General features: G+C 38.7%; 1 protein-coding gene across 1 annotated transcript; it reads right to left on the bottom strand.

The window, feature by feature from the left end:
- Positions 1-113: 113 nt before the first annotated feature.
- Positions 114-22,682, bottom strand: LOC109011215 (30-kDa cleavage and polyadenylation specificity factor 30-like). Its single transcript, XM_018992323.2, has 7 exons — positions 22,037-22,682; positions 20,469-20,846; positions 14,980-15,142; positions 14,704-14,814; positions 14,037-14,105; positions 5,860-5,946; positions 114-1,400 (listed from the first exon to the last, which is right to left on the bottom strand). The coding sequence occupies exons 1-7, from the start codon at positions 22,432-22,434 to the stop codon at positions 567-569; spliced, it is 2,040 nt and encodes a 679-aa protein (XP_018847868.2). The 5' UTR covers positions 22,435-22,682; the 3' UTR covers positions 114-566.
- Between the last annotated feature and the right edge of the window lie 633 nt (positions 22,683-23,315).

Here is a 23,315-nt window from a genome sequence, read left to right as displayed (position 1 = left end):
AAACTTTCACTCTCTAACCAACCATATTAGGAAGATCATTGTAGAGAAAGTTTGGAGGTAATTTCATGGATGACAACCCAGGATTTCTAGAGAACAAATAGTAGATATACAGATACTGTAACCAAATGACATGTACATATATTATAAGAGAAATACATACACTGATCAGTGATAGTGGAGAAGATGTAGATCAATAGAGTAGACTATTGGATACAATATTGTAATGATTATTTACAAGTACGTTAGCCTATATTACTACCAAGTCCCCGTAACTATTCATCTCACTCTTCTCGATTCGTTATTAACTCAACTAGTCCTAGCAACACATTTGAACACTTAGAATAGATTTTCGAAAACAAGACATTTCACCACCCTGGACTTGTTAGATACAGCAAAAGTACTCCGGAAGACTTCTACTTTTATTTTGTTTCCAAGAAAGCAGGTCAGCCTGAGAAAGATGGCTTCCCCAGTTATGTCACTCGTTATGCTATTCAGCTGGTCGAATCTGTCAAGTGATGAGAGCCGGTGGCAGCATCTCCTTCTGAGCCTCACCATTTCTTTCTTCCCTACCCATGCCTTGATCGCCTAGGCGCCTCATCCTCACTTTCACTGTCATCATTTCTAAAGTTATTACCACCACCATGTTGATCTTCACGGTGAGCCTTGAATCCTCGATGATACTGTGTCTCATCATCTGGTCGTCTGCCCGGACTAGGCATCTCTTGACCCTTGATGTGATCTGAACCTGCACTATACCTGTCATTTCGATCATTATCCCTCTGGTCTCTCTTCACAACCCGATTGATATTTTGAGAGGATGGAAGCGAGGGTGGTGGAAACATTTGGGGCATACCAACTGGCCGACCAGGTCGAGCTGGATTTATACCTGCAACCCCCATCCCTCCCATAAAGGGAGCACGCCCTGGACCCATCATCATCCCAAATCCACCAGCTGGAAAATGTTGAGAAGGCCGCGCACGAAACATCATGCCAGAGGCTGGACCTGGAAAATCACCAGAGAATCTAGGACCATATGGCGCAAAAGCACGGGGGCCAACCCCAAAGAGATTTGGCATAGGAAACCCATCAGGTGTAATAGTTCCATAAGATAATCCATCAGCACCCATCATTACAGGGGGGAAACCCTGTGTCCCAGGCATAGGTCTGGTACCACGTGCTAGCGGCATGTGAGGTGGCCACATGATTCCCCTGCCTCTTCCTCTACCCTGAGTTGCTGCCCCAGGAACCTGGCTGAAGCTATCCTCCTCTTCTTCACTTTCTTCCTCTTCCTCTTCTTCATTGTCCTCAAATGGGACGATGTCTGGATTCTCTCCATTTTCTGGATCAACTCCCTTTGCTTTCTCCTCCTCTCGTTTTGACTCAGCTGCAAGTGAAATTGCCTGTACCAAAGGAGAAAAGACAACGATCAGATTCATTTAGTTCCGACCTTTTAAAATGGCATTAAACACAGAGCATATTGCAGTGCAATGCAGATCTTATATTGTCTCCATCCACTTCCTCACAAAAGATGCGGCAATGCAGTTCTTATGTTGTCTCCATTGATTTCCTCACAAAACATGCGTGTCACTGGACTCCTTGGGAAACAGATTGATTACACCAACAATATCTTGGTGTCCAGTAACTTATCCTACCTAATGTTATATATTTATATGGTCGATGAATTGAGTGATTTATTCAACCATAAGTTATAAAGCTACAAAATGGTAGCAGTTTATGGAAACAAAATTCGAAGTTCTATTCTCAACCATCCAGATGCCCACTTCCTGATTTTCCAAGCTTGCTAGTGGTAGTTCCATGCACTGATGATCGCATTTCATGCGGTACTCTGAGTTATCTTTAATGTCATTAATTTTCTCTAGCCCCTCTTAGATTGTCTCAGAAGTTGATACAGTTGTCATGTCAGCATGCTATTCCATCTCCACATATTATTACAAGGCAACTATACCAATCAATGCGAACTATTTCTAAAACAAAACTTTGACTATGCATGATCCATCTTCCACCAGCAAGTAGTCCTGTAACAGATCATTATGTCTACCACTGAAGTTCATCCATGTCCACAAAGCACATAGCGGAAGAGAGAGTAGAGTTTAATTGCACCTAACTCCATCCACAATGTAATCCATTATTCTTTTGTTTCAGGCAACAAAAGTTAATACATCACTCTTAGGCCTCGTTTGGTTACACAAATGAGATGAGATAAAAGTTGATTAAAATATTATTATAATATTATTTTTGTTTTGGGATTTGAAAAAGTTGAATTGTTTCTTGTATTTTGTGTGGAAATTTGAAAAAGTTGTAATGATTAGATGAGATGAGATGTGATGAGATGGTTTGTGTAACCAAACAAGGCCTTAGTTCGTCTCACCCTCTAGTTCCCTTGTCCTTAGTTGCTGCATGACTGCCAACTCAGAGATTGTATCTCCATCACATTTGATTATAAATGAGCCATGGAGATTCCTAGTGTTAAAGTAAACCGGATTTGACTTGGGACTTTTATTTCCACCTGTCACTTCTATGTAATAAGTAATGTAGATGGTTCCACCAAATCACAAAGAAAAATCAAGTGTAAGGACTAAAGGAAAGCTAAGCCACATCTGAGCTTATACGCAAAAAAGAACTAGTCAATGACGAATTGGGAGCTCCTTGGAATCATTAAAAAGCCCAATTTCACCTAGTAAGGAACCAATGTGGGACTTAATAATTAAATGCCTTTTTATTATACACATTCACCTGTCATACTTTTTCTCACCCAATGTGAGAGAGAGTGGGCATTACAACGTTCCCCACTCAAACCCCTCGCATCCTTGCCAGGGTCCACATCACATCAAGTATCCAGTAACTAGGTTGACTTTGATATCATTTGTAACAACCCAACGAAAGCCCAAGTTATATCTAAAGCTTATACTCCAAGAGGAATAGTAAACTTCATAATTGGAGCTCCTTAGAATCATTATAAAACCCAGTTCCACCAATTGATAATACACTTTTGTGATACCCATTCACCACTATCATAATTCTCCCACCCAACGTGGGACTTAGTGGGGGCATTACACTTAGCGTGTTGAAATTTCTTATAAATTTATTTGTCATCTTGTTCTTGTGAAAAATCTCTATTATTACCCCCCACCAACCCTTGAAAAATTTTGATAAGAAATGTTTTTGTATTGAGAAGATATTTCAAAGTCACAAAATGTTTTTGTCTAGGGGAGACAAATTCTCGATTTGGTACTCATTGCTAATAAATGCTTGGAAAGTGGAATTAGAGCCAGAGTTCCAGATATTATTTGCAAAATGGATATTGAGAAGCCCTGTGATCATGTTAATTGGGATTTTTTGGTGTACCTTGTTGGAAGGCATGGATTTGGGGAGAAGTGGTGCGAGTGGATGAAGCCTTGTATTACTACTGCTAGATTGTCAATTTTGGTAAATGGCACCTCTGTGGGTTTATTAACAGTTCCCATGGTTTGAGACAAGGGGATCCTTTGTCTTCTTTCCTTTTTGTTTTAATAATGGATGTGTTGAGCAGAATGTTGGAGGCAGTGGTGGATGGGTGTTTTCTTACTGGTTTTTCAGTGGGTGGATCTTCGAATGGCAAGTAAATGTCTCACATCTCTTTTCTTATGACACATTAATTTTTTGTGAGCTGGATCTTGACCAGATTCATTCGTTGCGGGCCCTTTTGCTTTATTTTGAAGTTGTTTCAGCCCTAAAAGTGAATTTGTCAAGTCTGAAATGATACATGTAGGTTTTGTACATAAGATAGGGGACTTCACTACTACTTTGGGTTATAGCGTGTCGTCTTTGCCAATGAAGTATCTTGGTCTCCAATTGGGGGCTCCTCAAAAGTCAAAGGCAATGTGGGATGGTGTCATTAAAAAGATAGAGATAGGCGGGATGGAAATGAATTTATTTGTCTAAAGGGGGGAGAATCCCCTTAATTAAAAGCACTTTATCTAACCTCCCTACGTATTTTCTATCTTTATTTCCTTTGCTTGTAGGGTGGGCTAATAGGATGGAAAAGATCTTTCGTGCTTTCTTGTGGGGTGGTTTGGGGGATGAGAATAAGTTCCATTTACTTAAGTAGGATAAGATTTGTACTCCAATCTCTTATGAAGGTTTCAGGGTTCAAAAGCTTAGAATTTTTAACAAGGCACTAGAAATGGTTATAGTGATATCACCAAGAAGGGGATGCTCTTTGGAGGAATGTCATCGATGCCAAATTTGGAAACATTTGGGGAGGGTGGTGTTCAAATGAAGTGAGAGTTGTGTACAGTGTGGGAGTGTGGAAATTTATTCAAAATGGACAGGGGCATTTCATTAACAATTTCAGATTTGTGGCGGGTAGGGAATCTTAGATTAGATTTTGGCATGATATTTGGTGTGGGGATACAGCCCTAAAGAATACTTTCCTTTCTCTTTCTAGGATTGCATTCGATCAGGGTGCTTCTGTACAGGATTTCTGTAGAATGTGATGTTTATTAGAGCTGTACAGGATTGGGAGGTGGGGAAAATCTCAGATTTTTACTGCATGATGTATGCCTTGAATATGGGGGAGGAGTGATGGGGAGGATAGGTTGCTTTGGATTCACCCCAGGAATAAGAACTTCTCAGATCACTGTACAAGGTTATGTCGTATCAACGCCCTAATGATTTTCCTTAGAAGTGCATTTGGAGAAGCAGAGTGCCTCTCAAGGTTTCTTTTTTTGGTTGGTTGGCATGCTTGGAAAATTTTTGACTATAAATAATTTGAGAAAGTGTGGTCTATTTATTATGGATTGATGCTTTATGTGCAAAAGTAATGGAGAATCTGTGGATCATCTACTTCTCCATTGTGAAGTGGCAAAAGTTCTTTAGGATGAGATTTTGAATAGGATTGGTATTGCCTGGGTGATGCCTAGAAGGGTGGTGGATCTCCTGAACAAGAGGAATTCAGGGTAATCTTCAAATTGCAGTCATTTGGAAGACGGTTCCCTTATGTCTTATGTGATGTATATGCAATGAGAGTGTGAAATCACCACTTGTCCCAAAAGCTTAAAATGATGGGAAGATGTAGATTTTATCACTTATTTTATATCTTAACACTTCCACTCACGTGTGGTCCAGACTCTCCCTCAATGAGTGACCCAACATGTGGAATATTTAATTAAATGAGGTAGAATGTAGATTCAGGATTTGAACTCAAGACCCCTGCCCTGATACCATGTGAAATTACCACTTGTCCCAAAAGTTTAAACTGATGGGAAGAGATAGATTTTATTATTTATTTTATATTTTAACAGAGAGGACCGAACATTATTTTGAAGATAGAGAATGCTGGTTGGGAAGGATTAGAGATTTTTTCTTCCATACGTTATTACTTTGGGCATTGGCTATTGTATTGGATGGGACCTGTTTTCATGATTTCTATGTTGCTTTTCTAGTTCTTAGCTCGTATTTAGGAGTTTTCTCTTGTATACTCCCCTATGTACTTGAGCTATGCCTAATTGGCTAATTATTTGGATTAATAAATTTCTTTTTTACTTATAACAAAAAGCAATGCATCATTTTCTGTGAGATGGTGAGGTGAAACACAATGCATATGTATTCAATACATTGAATCACTTATCTTATGTGTGTGAGTCAAGAAAGCTATCTTATTGGTGAAAATATTTTAAACACATCCATATGGAATACTTTTACGCAATCCCACCCCTCACACTAACAACATATGTATATATTTGCCATTTTTCAGTTTATTTCGATCTTTATTTCTTTGTTTTCCATTTTTCTCCTTTTACCCAAAACTGTTGTAATAAATACTCTATTGCATCACAGAATGAATAAAAAAACACATACCATAAGTTCACTATCCGGCTCAAGATAAAGCAAGGAAGCCAACTGCTCACCAACAGAAGGCTCTAGCTCTTGACAGTCTCTACTTATCTGCAACAACACATGCATAACAAGGACGTCAATTGGAGCTCAAACCGAGAGGTGGCCACGAGGTACAGTGTCTCGCAAGCCAAATAAACACATTTGGAATGAAAATGATAGCAAGTGAAAGGAAGTGGTGAAATGACAGTGAAGATGCCAATGGCCTTCAAGCCGAATGCCACCACCCATGGTCCATAGGGACCATTGGGTCCATGGTTGGGGGTTCAAACCCCACACCCCCCCCCCCCCTCCCCCAAAAAAAAAAACAAAAAAAAACAAAATGCCTAGCAAAAAGAAAAAAAATGACCATGAAGATAGGTACAAGATGGTGAGCATGGTTAAAATACAATATTTTTTTGCAAGAGTTGTATTTTCAATCCAACTTCCAGTGAGTGCACCAATGCCATATGCATTAAAATTTGAATATTTATGTTTTAATTTTTTATAGCATGGGAACTTGAAGGCCCTTATGCACAAGGATACACTTACAACTCTTTTTTGATAAGTAATAAAATATTTTATTCCCAAGAAATAGGCATAAGCCCAAGTACACAGGACGTATACAAAGGACTACCTACTACTTTCCAAAAACGAAAGGAAAACTAAAACAGATTCTGGAAATTATCTTCCATTACAAAAGCTTTAAACCACAAACTCAAAGTACTAAAGAAAATATCCCTAAGTTCTCCCAATGAATGTTCTTTGTCTTCGAAGCATCTCCTATTCCTTTCAAGACATATGCACCGCATGAGACAAGAAGGAATCATCTTCCAAACACGAACCGCATTCTTGCAACCCTTCAAACCCTACCAATTTTTTTTTTATCGGTAAACAAAAATTTATTGATCAAAAGTGATACAAAGGATGCCCAAGTATACGGGACATATACATGAGCAAATTTAAGTCTAGCTTAGGGATACAAGGAAATCGTGAAAAGACCTGCCCTGAAAATCAATTACAATTGACCAATGGAGTAAAGTATTAAAAAACAAAGTTCTAAGCTCTTCCATTGATCTCTCTTGATCTTCAAAGCATCTTGTGTTCCGCTCCCCCCAAATGCACCACCATAGACAAATAGGTAGCATCTTCCATATGGAGGCAATTTGAGAGTTGCCCCTAATACCTCTCCAAGAGGCTAAAAACTCACTTACTTTTTCTGGCATCACCCATGCTAACCCCACCCGTGCTAGGACCTCGGACCATAAGGACCTGACAATCTCACAATGTAGTAAGAGATGGTCTACGGACTCACCACTTTTCTTACACATATAACACCAATTCATAACTATGATGCCGCGTTTCCTCAGGTTATCTATGGTAAGAATCTTTCCCCACGTGGCAGTCCATACAAAAAAAGCTGCCTTTAGAGGTGCCTTCGTCTTCCAGATGCTCTTCCATGGGAATGGGACTGAGTTGTGCACATGTAAGGAATGATAAAACGAGCGGGCCGTGAAAACTCCTTTCTTAGAGGGACGCCAATATAACTTGTCTTCTCCTTCCCCCGACATCCGAGTGGAGTACACAAGGTCAAAGAAGGCCGAAATGTCATCCATCTCCCAATCTTGTGCATTTCTATTGAAAGTAAGGTTCCATTGGAATGAGCCATTTGTAAAGCTAAGTAGATCGGCAATGGATGCATCTTTCCGTCTTGCTAAGCTGTAGACTCCTGGATATACATCCTTGAGTGCCCGATCACCACACCATAAGTCATGCCAAAATTTTACCTTAACACCGTTGCCGACTTTGAAGCAAGTGTGTGCTGCATAGATGTCCCATCCTCTTCTGATATGTTTCCAAAGCCCTACTCCGTGGGGGCCACTCACCTCATTGGAACACCACCCTCCCCATGATTCCCCGTGCTTCAAGGCAATGACGGTTCGCCAGAAGGCCTCCCGTTCATGGTGGTATCTCCCTTCAAACCCTACCAATAAATCCACCACTTCCTTGGGCATTACCCAAAGTCAACCAGTCCAATTCAAAACCTCATTCCACAAGAACCTAGCCACTTCACAATGAAGAAAGAGGTGATTAACAGATTCCCCATCCTTCTTGCAAATGACACACCAATCAGCAATGTACATACCTCTCTTTCTAAGATTTTCAGTTGTCAACACTTTGCCCAAGGATACTACACAACAGAAAAAAGCAACCTTGGAAGGAACTTTCACTTTACATATGTTTTTCCAGGGAGATTCACAACTCCTGTGACTGGTTAATATTTTGTAAAAAGAGGAGATAGAGAACTTAGAATTTCCTGCAGGAATCCACAGCATGCTGTCCTCCCTACCTAGCATCAACTCTGAACTGTTAAGTCTTTCCAGAAAAGCCTTAACATCGTCCACTTCCCAGTCATTAACATCCCTGATAAAGATAACATTCCACTTAATATTATTGTCAATGCAACAGAAGACTTTCCTACAGCTGCATTTTGATCCCTTGCAATTCTGAAAAGAGAGGGAAAGTCCAGCTTAAGTGAAGAATCCCCACAACCCAAGTCATGCCAGAAAAGTATCCTCTTCCCATCTCCCACCTTCAATCTAATATGATTTGAAAAAACCCCCAATCATTTTCTAATGAACTTCCACAAACTCACCCCGTACGCACCACTAGTATCTTTAGAACACCAACCTCCCCACAAACTACCATATTTTACATCAATAACATTTTTCCAAAAGGCATTACTTTCCAAGTGGTATCTCCAAAGCCATTTTCCAAGTAATGCTCTATTAAACACACTTAAATTTTTTATCCCCAACCCATCACAATCAATTGGTTGACAAACCTTCTTCCAACTAACCAAATGAAACTTTTTTTCAACTCCTTTACCACCCCATAAAAACGAAATAAACTCTCAATTTTTCTTTCAACCCTTGCCGGCAATGGAAAAAGAGATAAGAAATAAGTGGGCAGGTTAGACAAAGTGCAATGAAACTCTCTCATCTCCACAGCCCCTACCTTTTTCAGAATAAGTGCAATGAAAGTCGCATTAAAACTCTTCTCAAACCTCATATACGAATGAAACTCAGAAAACACCTTCAGAATATCTTCTCTGACTATGTCACAGCATGCTTGAAAAAAGGCCAAAGAGAACCCATCCGGACCCAGAGCCTTATCAATTTTCCCTATCCATACCTTTAACCACATTAAGTACTTCTTCAAACTCTCTCTCCGACCAATCAGCTTTGACCTGATCTATAGAGTCGAAACCAAGTCTGTCCAGTTTTGGTCTCCAAGAAAAATCTTCTGAAAACAGCTGCTCATAAAAATTCACTATGTGAGCCTTAATGTCTTCTTGATCCATGATAAGTCTGCCCCCATCTCGAAGAACTTCAATCACATTATTTTTTCTATGAGAGTTCGCCATTTGATGAAATAATTCCGTGCACCTATCTCCTTCCTTCAACCACAGCACCTAGATTTTTGCCTCCACGAAATTTCCTCCATTAACGCAATATTTTCCAGTTCAGAAACCACCCCGATTTTTCTGATTCTATCCTCCCCCGATATCACCCCTTGCACCTCCTTCTCATCCAAACCTGTCACCTCTTCCAAAAGAAGCTTCCTCTTGCTACCCAAATTCCCAAACTCCTCTTTATTCCATCTCTTTATATCTTTCTTAAGAGATTTCAATTTTCCAGCCAAGACAAAACTAGGAGTGCCAGAAAAATTATAGGAATTCCACCAACTTCTCACCCTGTCCATGAATCCCTCATCCTTCAGCCACATGTTTCCAAATTTAAAATACCTTCTCCCACCCTCAATTCCACCACAATCCAACATGATAGGATAATGATCAGAACACAATCTCAGCAATAATTTCTGACTCAAACCAGAAAAATGAGCCTCCCAAGAAGGCAAAACCAGAAACCTATCCAGCCTTGAAAATGACCTACCATTAGACCAAGTATATAATCTCCTCCCACCAAAGGTAAATCAATCAGATTTAAATAAAAAATTAAATCTGAAAAAGTAGACATCGCATGTGAAAAATATGATTTCCCTGATCTCTCACTAGGGAAACGAGTGAGATTAAAATCCCCACCAAAACACCAAGGTAAATTCCACCAACCACATACACCCGACATTTCATCCCATAACAAATTCCAACTACTATCCACATTAGGGCCATACACTCCAGCAAACGCCCATTCAAACCCATCTCAATATTCTTAAAATGACATGCCACCAAGAATTCCCCCACAAAATGATCCCTCAACTCCACCACCCACCTATTCCACATTATTATAATTCCAACTGAAGCCCCATTAGACACCAACTCTACCCAACCCACACTACTACAATTCCACAGACTCTGAACAGTAGCTTGATTCACAAATTTCAGTTTAGTTTCTTGGAGACAAATCACATCCACCCTCCATTTCTAAACCAAAATTTCACCCGAAGTCGCTTTCCCTTATTCCTAACTACGCTTCCTCCATTCCCATCATAGTTTACCAAGCACGACAACCTTTTTCAATTCCCTCTCCTTCTTTAAGACAGATCTGGCCAACGAAGGCTGAGCAGCCTCAATTGCAATCAATAAAGCTCTAAACTGCTCCTCAAAACCATCACAAGACACACCCACACACTCCTTAATCTCATCCACCCTTCTCAACACCCAATCTGAAGATTTTGAATTCCACTCAATATCAGGGAAAACCGAACATAGAGGAACTGGAGAAAATTCCTCTGCTGGATCACATGAAACTCCAAATTCACCCTCCACATCCTTTGAACAGCAAATAGGACCCCTTTGCATCTCAACAAAATTATTCTCAGAAAAAGTATCTCCATTCTCCAACAAACCAACTACATCAATAGCTTGATTCTCCACCCCCTCATTCACAACTACCTCATCCACCACCTTTACTCCTTCCTCCCTTACTTCTCCTCCCTTACTCACCTGAAAGTTTTGAACAGACAGAACTTCTTTATTCTTGGCCTTCTCCTTACTCGACCCTTCCTGATTCCAATCTAAGACCGAGGGTGAGAGCACAAACTCAGTCTCCAGATGGCTTCCCACCCTCGAAGGCCCTCCTAAACAAGTTTTCTCCACCATCGAACCACTCAGTGATTAAGAAACCACACAAAGCTTCGATCTCAGTCTATCTTGCAAATTTTCAGATTCCACACTCTTTGAACAATCTCGAGATGACGTCGTCGTCAAGTTTTTAATTGCCGGGGAACACCCATCCTGCTCAACTCCCTTCGTCGCTCCTTTTTGTGCAAACAAAACCACCAACGGCGCCGTCGAACAGTTGAAACTGGCATCCTTCTCCTCTATCGGGCGAATAGATCTCGGAACCACCCTCTCCTTCAAGCCCTTCCTCACCAGCAAACACCCGTTAGGATCGCCTCCCTCTATCACACCCCTCTGTGGTGACAAACGAACTAGCGTCGCCGACGATGGGTTGGGCCAACGCATCAATTCTCCTCTTGGGCCCAAAAGAACCACGTTGCTATTCTTGGGTCTCCAACAAACAGATCTCTTTAATGGGCCTCTACCCAGCCCACTACCACAACCTTCCTCACTTGACCCATGCTTCTCCTCATCCAGACTCTCTTTGTTTTCTTGGGCTCCCATCTTTCGTCCCAAACCCATAATAAAACCCAGCCCTCCATCAACCTTATTTAATAAAAAGACAATTTTATCCTTCCATCCCATTAATTCAAAACGCAAATGCCAAAGTGTCCCTTCCACTTCTCTTATGTTTTTCAACACCTCGTAACTCCTTCCATCTGCATAATTTCGCCTGAGTTCTGTCCCCCCCTCCTTCCTCCTACCATCTTCAGGTGAGATAACCTCTTTCATATTCTTGGCACCTCCAAATCTCTCTGAGAATTGCACTGGTTTCATCAATGCTGCCACATAAGAACCTCCACCAGCCTTATCATCACCAACATGTAAAGAAGTATCAGCCCTCAAATAGCTACTCGATTGATTTACAACCTGGCCCAACCTTCGACGTACCTCTACCAGCATGATATGTCACAGCAGAAGAGGACCCAACATTGTAAGTATCTCACAAAACCAGCCCATCCACATCCTCTTCTCCCTTCAGGGATAACTAAAACTCCTTTACCCAAACCTGTGCCATATTCTTGCATCTTCAAAAACCTACCAGACTGATTATGGCCCCCCTGCAACATAAAAACTTTGTCTCCCTCCCTTCTAGTCCGATAATCAACCATCTTGCCAAGATTCTTCCAACAAACCTCTATCTCCTTAGCAAACCAAACCACCATTCCACCAGATAGATATAAAGACAACGTATGTTTTCTTCCCTTTTTTGTTATACAGAACATATTACCTCCCTTTCTCCTAAAAACAAAAACCTTGGATTCTATACGCAAACTCCTATCCATCGCTTAAAAAACAACTAACAAACAACAGAATACACCCAATCTAAGGAAGAAGAAACACAACAGGAAGATTAGACATCATATCCAGCAAAAACCTCTACTACTTGAATTCCTGTTTGAAAAATAGATAATTTTGTATCTAACTGTATAAAGGCAGGCGCAGATCTATGAATAGGAGATGTCAACAGGCTCTCCAAGCACATTGAAAATTCCTCCTAGAGTCGCTCCGCCGATTGGAATGCTTAAGGAAGCTCCCGTGTCAATCACTTCCATTCCTCTCATTAGACCATCTGTAGCACTCATGACTCCTACAACTCTTTTACAGCCCATTTCACAATCAACCAATGCAAGAATGCCACTTCATTAAAAATGAATTTCAATTTTATAAAAGTGTCATTCATTTAATATAGAGTTGTAAAAGAATTGTAAAAGAGTAGTAAGTTAATCATTTTCCTTTTTCTTTTTCCCTTATGTAGTTACAAGTTGTCGTTTATTGTAGCATTTATATGAAGTTCTGCCCTGTTTTGTGCACTTTTATTTAATCATTATTTATATTTTTTATAAGCAAGAAACAAAGTATCATCAAAGGTGCAATCATTAGTATTACTCAACAAATGCAGTTGGCATTTTATGTGTTTATAGATCAAGTGGTAACCAACAGTATTCTCTGTCATATCGGCAAGGGTGCCTCATTTGTATGCGTACAAATTCTCATGTCTTAGAGCATCACTTAGAAATATTGCTTTTGATTCTTTTAGAAGCAACTGCAACTTTTCCCACTTCCCTTTGCACTAGAAACTGGAAGCAAACAACAAATTATGTTTGCTAGCTCCAGCAAATGTCACCAGAACATCTCTTAAGGATTATCACACAAAATTCAGTATGGGTTATCTCAACCCCAGTCAAGAAGCCAAGGTTGGAAAATCAGCATATTTTGATTCACTTTTTACTGGTATATATTTTTATTGTCAAAGCAAATATTCTCATCCACTTGGTATATATATCTTAGGAAAACTTATAAATTTGTGCGTCTATGCTATTTTGTACTTTTTAAAAGCAAATGTAATTTTCTGGCACTAACCAAAGGATGCCTAACATTCAGCCTAATATTAGGGTGCTGCTAAAACCCACCAATAAAGCATTTTATTCTAAATTTATAGTATGGCATCGTTGTTTGGCCTTCTTAGTTCTCAATTCAGGGTGCTGCTAAAATCCACCAGAAGCTGCGTATACTAGTATATCCATTACGTAAGCACACACGTGTGGTGCACAGGCATTTCATATACATATGTGGATATTTTCATAAATATGGGTGCACAGGCATCTCATATGCACGTGTCCTTCAGAAGGGCAGATGAGGATATTACTAAATCCTATCTCATGTAAGGCTGGTCATAGCCAAGCTCAAACCAAAATAATGCACCCATCTCCTTAGTTTGGCCCAGGTCAAACCTGGCCATGGTTCAATCAAAAAGAAAACAAGGAGATGCCTTTTCTTTTATAAGTAAAAATGTATTAATATCAATAGGCATAACCAAGTACACTAGGTGTATACAAGAGAAAACACCTAGCCCATAATAGAGATCCCCTAATGAACATCGCCCAACAAGGAGATGCTGAAGGAAGCAGAGAGAAGATGAAGAAGAAATAATCAATAGCCGCAACAAAAAGAACGTAAAACAACTCAAAATTATGCTGGAGCTTCAACATTTTCTTATAAAGGCCCAAAGCATTACCTTTACTGGTAAATTTTCGTTGAATGGATTCCGTAGATGGCGAGTTTTTTGGAAGGACAATTCACATAACTGCATATAAGAATGTTTAAGTAGCCATTAAAATTTTTTATTTATACCAAGTAGGCATGCACATAAAACTGTTAATATATGTAAACTATTTGGTTTTCTGCTCCATCAATTTTGCCTTGTCTACTTACCCAAATAAATAAATAAATAATTTCCCTATCTCCATAATAGTATACATATTTCAAAAAGAGTTTCAAAAAAATGCCAAAAGTTCAGACACTCCATGTAAATTCTTCTTTTCTTTAAAGCTTCAGGAAAACCAACTCTGGTATGGAATGTGCATATCAGCCACTTGTATAAAACACAATTACATTTCTCAAAACAAGCCTGTGACCTGCAATCAGAATCTCAAGAAAGAAAAGAAAAATAGAACCACGCTCTTCTAACATGCCCCTACCAAATCTCCGGGATTCATTACTTGGAAAGAGGAAGGCAATAAAAATGTTTTAGTCATTTAGTAAGTTGAACAGCAGCCATGTCAGGGTCATGGTTTTTGTCATCAGTTGCAACATGAACATTTGGAAGCAAGAACAACCTGGTAACAAAGAAGTACTACAGACATCCTGACAAAATTTGTTACCAATAAGAGAAAAAGATGTACCTTTAACCATTTGACAGAGAAATTTCGCCCGTAATGTGCAGTTCCATGTGCATATTTCCAATTGCCCCCACCAACAGAACCACCAATCTTGGATGTCATCTTTGCACAACCCTGACAAAATATAGATGTCTTTGCATTTACCTCAAACAGACGAAACCAGAGATTCGGACTGACGGTGGAATTTAGAACCTAGTAAGCTATGTAGTCATTGATAATCACATAGATCTAGAGTACAGATTAAATAGCTTTTCGTAGGTTATCAAATCAAAAGTATACCTGGAAATTCCGAGTCCGGTTGACAGAGAAAATCAAAATCACATTCTCAGCAGAGTCAAAAGCTTCATTCAGTTTAGCCTCATTGCTCCTTTGAGTTGCCCATACTCCTTGCTGTACAGATAATTCCAAATTTTCACGGTTGCAACTTTTAACAATAAAATACCTGAGGTTCAATGTTTGGAAACAAATTACATCCCCATTCATTAAGTCCAACCTAAATAAACATAACAAGTAGCTTTAACTGGAAATAAAATAATGTACGGTCATCAGACTAAAAGTTCAGCAGGAAACCAACAGTTACTAAATGAGCCAAAAATGGCATGAAGGAAATGCCTTCTGCCTTCTGGGAGCTTGATCCACCTTTCAAACACTAAGCCTACATCATAATGCTGGAAACAAATAAAACTGGTATCATGGAATGGTATATACTCAAGTATCATACTTTTAGCCAAAGAAGGTATATGCTTTCCTAACTCTGGCTAGATGGTCCACCAAAGTACAGGCGAACTTAAATTTTCAGTCACACAGAATCTAGTATAAACTGAATTTCACTGAAGGACCAACACAAATTATTCCTATAACAGAAACACACTCATACAAAAGTAAGGAGGTAAGATGCAGGGAATTTTTGCAAGATAGTAGGTGATACTTAGTAACTAATGTGGCTAGCAATAATGAAGCTTCAAATTTACAGTAAACTGATTACAGATCTTTTATTTTTATTGGTAAGTTCAACATAAATTTCTTTGGTCTTCTGCCCTTGTATTCAATGGAACTAGTGTCCATGATTTCCTTGTTTCTTTTCCTAGTTCCTGACTTGTAACTAGGTTTCCACATTTGTATACTTCCAGTATACTTGGGCTATGTCTATTTACTTGGCTCAATAAAACTTTTCTGACCTATCATAAACCTAGTGATGATGATGCCACGACTTCACCAGCAACTGTTATATAGGTGCAGAGGTGCTATTTAAGTCAAGCTCATTGACTGTAATGTGATACACTGATACTGATACTTGTTAACACCACATAAAATTTGGCAATCTTTATCAAGAGAACAAAATGCCACTAACTTCGTATCCTTGCATAAAAAATAACCAACCTACATATTTTGTTACCAAGAATGCAAATAATGTGCCTCTAGTTTCTTTAAAATGCATGAAAAAAGCCGTCTAGAAACCCAATTTTATTGTCAACCAAACTCCCAGCACAGGAGAAGATCCTCTATCCAATGGCCTTTGGAACAATTGCATTCTTCAATAGACATGGAATTAAATTATTAGTTTTTCCAGTCCTTGTAAGTATTTTAGTACGAAAGAAAAGGTAATCCCCAAGGACGGACCCATGCAGTATATAACTACAGCCTAATAGACAATTCCTAAAATCATGAGATTCCAAGAAATTGATAAAAGGACAGAGAATAACCAGATCTTGGATCAACCGACAGCCAGGAATATAGAACAATATCTCCAATTTGTAAAGCAATATCTTCATGTTTTCTACATTGCTTCTAACTACTCTATACTGTCTACTCTGACTTTTACATATTTTGCAGAATCCCAAAGATGTGTGGACATATAGTCTAAGGCGCATAATCATCCTTCACCAAATAAAGCAGGCACCTCAGCATTCAAGAAAACTTGAACACTACTTTTTTTCCTCTTTTCTCTAGTAAAAATATCATTTGACGATGAAAGCAGATGACATTGGGGACATTTGAACACAGAATTCTCAAAACTTCTCATAATTTGATTCTCAAACATCACTCAAACACAAACACTTTTCAATTTTAAATCTTCAACTTTTTCATTTAATCATTACCTAATCATTATCCAAACACAAAAACAATCCAACTTCTACAAACTTTAAAACAAAACAAAAAAAACCAAAACAACTTTTACAAATTTCAAAACAAAAATAATATTAAACAATTATATTCAAACAATTTTTTTTAACTTTATAATATTTTTATTCAAGTTTTTCTCTCTCATCTCCCAAAACCCAATAAAACATCTTAATTCAAAACATTTCACTACTATTCACAAAATTCTAAGATACTCCAAGTCTCCAAACAAGCCCCTGGTGTTTGACATGATGTATTAATTTATTTAATTATAATTTTCCTCTTTATACACCTTACACTAACTCATCTCATTACCTTCATAATATTGCTAAGGAAAATGATAACATTTCTTGTTTGATAAAATTCCCTATTCAATTTGGTGTAAACAAATTAACCAAACAGCAACTGCCAACTACTCGCTTCATATGTATCCAACATATTTTATTATCGACATTTTCTTCATCTCTTCTCCCCTACGAATTATGTAAGATGAAAAAATAATCATCCTCATAAATCTCTAACCAACAACTTTAGTTATCCTCACATTCCTATGTGATATATCAATAGAAATGCAGCTTCAATATTTATTGCCTCGCCAACCTAGAAATGTATATTCTAAAAAATCTATAAGAAACTAGCCTTTGTAGTTATTTAGATTTTTTATCAAGAAAAAACAAGACATAAAATTCAGCATTATCCATGGGTCCACAACTTAAAAATCATTTCCATGGTTAAATCAATTGTAATCAATGCACACAAAGAAATATTCAATCAGTAGAGTTAGCTAGTAGGCTTAGTCGTTCCTTCACTCGGAAAATTCAAACCCCTCCCTATCTCATCTCAAATGAAATAACTGCCCGCTTTAATGCTCTTGGTTCTTTCATGGAAAACAGGATTAAATGTGATATGTACAGAAGCACGATTATCTTCCACACTAGATCGTGCCACCACCGTTTGATTCTTACTTTTTCCAATGATCATATCACTGCCTACAAGTGTACAATATCCAATCGAAGCCCCTCTATCGAAGGGAGATCTTGCCCTATATGCATTAATAAAATTATACTCTAAGGTGTCTAGTTGGTTTGCATAGTATCCCAACATCAAGTTCTCTCTTCAGCGCATCTTTGACCGTCTTAGAAAAAAATAGCGAACAATTGGGAACTGAAGCATGAAAATGAAGTAGGCTTGTTGAGCGAGCCCCCGCATGGGCCCGGGCGGGCGGGCTTTTTAATCCCTCAGCTTCGTCTCTCTCAATCCCTCCCGCGTCCAACACCATCTCTCAGTCTCTTCTCTCTTATGCATCTCCTCCTTCGTCGCCGGCCCCAACCCCGCAGTAGTGCAACACGTCTTCTCCTCTTCCTCCTCCTCCTCTCCTTCCTCTTCTCCTCCTCCACAGGCCACATCATAGCTGTGGGTTTGCTCAGAGAACCACGGCCACAACGGGCCATGGGTTTCTGTGCAAACCCACGACCAATCGTGGTCGTGGTTATTTGCTCAAACCCCTACTCCGAGCCACAAGCCAAGGCATGGTCGTGGCTTTGCGCAGACCCACAGCCAGGCATGGCCATGGTTCTTTGCTCAGACTCATGACCACGACTAGTCGTGGTTCTCTACTCCAAGCCATAGGCCACAACGTGGCTGTGGGTTTGTTTAGAGAACCACAACCACATGATTGGCTAGGTTTTGTTCAATTTTCATTGGTTAATCGATATGGAGCTGTAGGACACGGGGGAAAAGATGCTGAAAGCAGAAGATGGCTTAGATGCAAGAGAAGATGGGAATGAACTAGGAAGACAAAATGGAAGGATGAGCCAAGAGTGATGCCCTACTTTCAACAATATTTCACAAGTGCTGACATGGGTTTTGGAATAAAAGAAAGGAGAGGAAAAAGATGATCCTTCTTCCTTGTCAGCCTTCTATTCTATAGAGCATACAGTTGACCGAGCAATTATTACAATGATATTTTTCTTAACACTGATATTCATAACAAGGATTATGGCCTAAAAGGGAGGGGAGGATATTCAATACCATGTGCTTGGGCAACCTTCATACACTTCCACTAAGTACATAAAGATCATTTCTTTGCAAAAGGATTCCCATCTTTTACTACACAATAAATAGGTCCCATAGTTAATGTACTACATGATACTAAATTGATTTTCTGTGTTCCGAGTATAGGTATATACACCTATACTATGCACACGCGAACACCAACACCTATATGCACACATGTGAATGTTCATGTATATTTTATATTTATTCATTACTTAATTCACCAAAAATACATACACAAAGGCTAAAGAATGCATCATTGGCATAAAAGACACTTTTTAACATAGGAAATACAACCCTCATGCCATAGAGTATTGAACCAATGACCTCACTGTCTACCACATGCTTATGGGAAGAGGAGATGTTACTAGGTCCAAAGATTATTGGCATGACTCACATAAATCACCTAACAGATAAACCAAAAAACCAGAAAAGGAAAAGAGGTACTTCAACAAAAAGTTTGATAATTTAGCTTGACTTCGATGGTAATACTGATATCAAACTACCAAAAAGATGCACACTGCTTGAAATAAAAGGTAATTCTGATCAACAAGGATTTTAACTGCAAGGAAAGACAACTAAGACACCAAAGGTGTCGACCACAGAATTTTCTATTTTTTTGGGTGTGTCAACCTTAGAACTGAGGGCTAGTTTGGGTAGTTCACAACTATTCATTATTTTATTATTACTTTTCACCTATGTTTCACTACTATTCAATATTCTATTATTACTTTTTCATTACTTTTTCACTATTATTCACAGAATATCTGAGATCACCTTACTACCCAAACGCAACCTGAGTCATAAAAGCAGCTGCAAGTGCTTTAGGGCATTTCCATGAGCATAGCATCACTCAAATACTCAAGGCACAAAATATATCTTATGTCATAATATAAATAGAAGAAAGTTTTTTCCAATCACACTCAAGGCGCCAAATAACCATAAAATTTCAGATGATAGCAATTTGATTACAAGATGCATTTTCCCAAAACTTGTTTTTGGTCAATAAAGGTAAGATACCTTTTTCCCAATTCTTTTGATAACTTAATACAATGTTGCCATATCATTTCTTTTTTCCCTGATCAAAGAAAATAATATACTCAACAAGGAAATCTATTCAGAGAGAGAAAGAAGACTTCTTTACAAGTCCTAACCAAGAATTTACACTAGGAACTTATCATGGGGATACCACAGTTGTTTACTTTCTTTCAGATGTCCCAAGGAAACATAAATTATAATGTACATCGCACTACATAAGATGAGAAGCAAATCAACGCATCAATTGGCGTTTACTTTCCTTCTAGATGCCAAAATATTAAATAAATAAATAAATTGATAAAGTACACTACATGAGACAAAAAGTAAATTCATGCATCTAATGGTCAAAATGAGAACATTACAACATAAAATGTACATCAGCATAAAAATTAACAATCGTATGCTCAAGGAAGGCTAACCAGAGCTGTTAAGCATAGCCATAATTTCTTTTGAGCAATTATTAGTTGAATAATATGCTCTTCAACAATGCCCATATAATTATACACAAACTGAGTTTCATAGCCTAATTAAAGACCTCAGCACTCTGAACACACCTAGATATTCCTTGGGGCAAAGGTAGAGCACTTCTGCTCGTCTGATTAGGCAGGCCATTTGGAATATGTTGTGTCTGATTCTGGCTGACCTGCTGCTGAGACTGTTGCTGCTGCTGGACAATAGCAGACTCATTCGTTGAAGTTTTCCCAACCCCTCCTTGATTGGTAGTGTTGGGACCTTGTGTAAATTGAGGTTTTTCTGCTTGTTGAGGGAAACCACCATTCCGTTGTTGAAAAAATCTGTTCGAAGAGTTGTAGTTGTAAGAATTTAATTGCTGAATCTTCTGAAGGACCTCTTCCACAGGAGGTGGAGGCCCGGGCAGTTTTGCATGCCTGTACCGACAGTCAGGACCATTTGGACAAAAACCCAACTTGTACCTGCAATTACAGAATTTTGCAGTTAAGTGCATACACCTTCCATGCTTTTATTAATTTAAAGATGCTTTGCCTCACACTATATACAAAATTAACCCCAAAAGAAAATCTAAAACATAGTGCATAATAAAGCCATTTTTACAACGGAATGATTTCTAACCTTCGCAGTGCAATGTAATCATTATATGCTTTGTGATTCAAAATCAGACCGCGACATATAAACCAGAAATCTAGAAATAAGATTAAAAATATTCAAACAAGAACTATCATACAACAGATTTCATACCTTTTTTTATAAGTAATTGCATTCCATTTGTAGGCACAATCCTAACACATATAAAGGGCGCAATAAATACACTTATCAAGACGAATTACAACTGTCTACTATAGGAATGATTTGTGCAAGCCACGTGCAAGTCTTTTGAAAAAAAAAGCGGGACACACTCAAAAAATCCCACTTTTTATGATGGGTCCCACTTTTTTCTTAGATGGCTTAAAAGAGGCTTTCTGGGTGAGGTTTGGATAGTGAGTTGAGATAAGATGAATTGAGATGAAAGTTGAATAAAATATTATAAGAATATTATTTGTTAATATTATTATTGTTTTGAGATTTGAAAAAGTTGAATTGTTTATTATATTTTGTGTGAAAATTTGAGAAAGTTGTAATGATTAGATAAGATGAGATGAGATGAGTTGAGATCAACTCTGAATCCAAACCGGGCAGCTTGTATCTAGTAGTATTCCTATCTATAATGGAAAAAGTAATAAGAAAATCATGAAAATTAAGCCCGTTAAGGTCTATCAACTGGTATCAAGTATGTCCAAAAGTAAAGGGTTTTGAGCTCCTCTAGTGTTGTCCGTTTGCAATCCATATGAGATAAATAAGAACTGTTTGCCACACTGCTGCAATTTGAGAGCTACCGCCCTGCGTTCACCATGAGTAAAATAGGTCCACTAACCTTTTAGGCATAACCCAAGCCTAAGCAAAACCTCGTTCTTTAAATCATTTACTCCTCCATCCACTTAAAAGGAATCGCAACACCGCCCTTAATTAATCCCATTATTTATATAAAACCCACATTCATCAATCACCACGCAAAATAATGACCATAACATCATCACTCTCCGAGAAATAAAAAAACAAAGGCAACAACCTAGTAAAATGAAGCATGAACAAAAGAAGGAACACGTACATGTTACACTCCTTGATATCTTCATTGCTATGCTTGTACACGCAATCCTGCTCCCGGCACTCACCGTAGAGCCGGAAGAAGCGGCAGATGGGCATCCGCGACTTGTCGTACTGGTGGAGGAAGCCACAGGCGTCGCCCTTCATGCAGAGGCTGCGGAGCCAGTGCCGGCACACCGTCTGCCGGAAGCCCCGCCGCCCCGCCGGATGATTACCCCCCGCGGCGGGGTCAGCCACTGCAACGACAGACCCGGGGCCGGCGGTGGCCGCGTTGGCGGCTGATCCCCCGAAGGCAGTATCGGAGTTGATTACATGGGGCCCCGAGGTGGCGGAGGCGGAGGCGGGAACGGTGTCGAGACCGCCCTCGAAGTCGAAGCTGAGAACTCCCTCCGAGTCCTCCATTGAGGAGATTTTGATTTTCTACGCGTGTATGAATAGAAATATTTCTCTGTTAGCTGGTTACCGAATTAGGGTTTCTTTGATTTGACCCGAAAGGAACAGTTATAGACTTGCAGTTAGAGTTGCGGGGTTTTGCGTTTAAAAACAGTTGAGAATTGAATTAAGAAGTCAATTCTGAACATCTGATAGCAGTTTGTGGGTTTGACGATGGAGCAAAATCACGAGGATCATCAACCAAGCAACTCGGTGGTCGGTCCATTGTTTTGAATTTCGCTGGTCGGTATAGGGACTATATCTATTTTGTATTGATTAAAATACCAGCCGTACCGGCCAATACCGGACGTACCGGCCTAAATTTCAGCTTGTATCGACCTCAATTTCGGCCGGTATCAACCAATATTTCGGCCAGTGTTTTTTTTTTTTTTCATTTTTTCAAACTATAAATTTATTTTTTAATCCTCAATTCAGATTAGACTATTTATAATTTATATATATATATGTATTTATATATAATTTATTTATATATAGACTATTATTTTGAAATATAATTTTTATATATAATTTATTTATATATCGACTATTCCGAAACGTTATCTCGAAACGTTATCTCGAAACGGTACCGGTATCGAAATATTTCGTTCCAGTGCTTTGACCGGTACAACGTCCAGTACGGTATTCAAAACATTAGGTCGGTCTCATAAATGATTTTTTTTTTTAAGAAAAATGATATTTATAATTAGAGTGGGTAGATATAAATAAATATAGAATTTATTTTTAAAAAAATATTTTTTAATAATAGACGTTTTTTTAAAAAGAGTACAAATTCATGATTATATTACTTTTTTTTTATTTTCTTAAATAAAAAACCACTTAAAGAAATAATT

This window comes from Juglans regia, chromosome 4, assembly GCF_001411555.2.
Source record: "Juglans regia cultivar Chandler chromosome 4, Walnut 2.0, whole genome shotgun sequence".
Taxonomy (NCBI): Eukaryota; Viridiplantae; Streptophyta; class Magnoliopsida; order Fagales; family Juglandaceae; genus Juglans; species Juglans regia.
Note: the sequence above shows the minus strand (reverse complement) of the source record. Positions and strands in the feature narration are given on the sequence as shown.

Coding starts and splice junctions, on each gene's coding strand:
- LOC109011215 (XM_018992323.2), bottom strand. CDS start 22,434: ATGGAGGACTCGGAGGGAGTTCTCAGCTTCGACTTCGAGGGCGGTCTC. Junction 14,815..14,979: donor ACCGGACTCGGAATTTCCAG/GTATACTTTTGA, acceptor ATATTTTGTCAG/GGTTGTGCAAAGATGACATC. Junction 14,106..14,703: donor TCTCTGTCAAATGGTTAAAG/GTACATCTTTTT, acceptor TCTTATATGCAG/TTATGTGAATTGTCCTTCCA.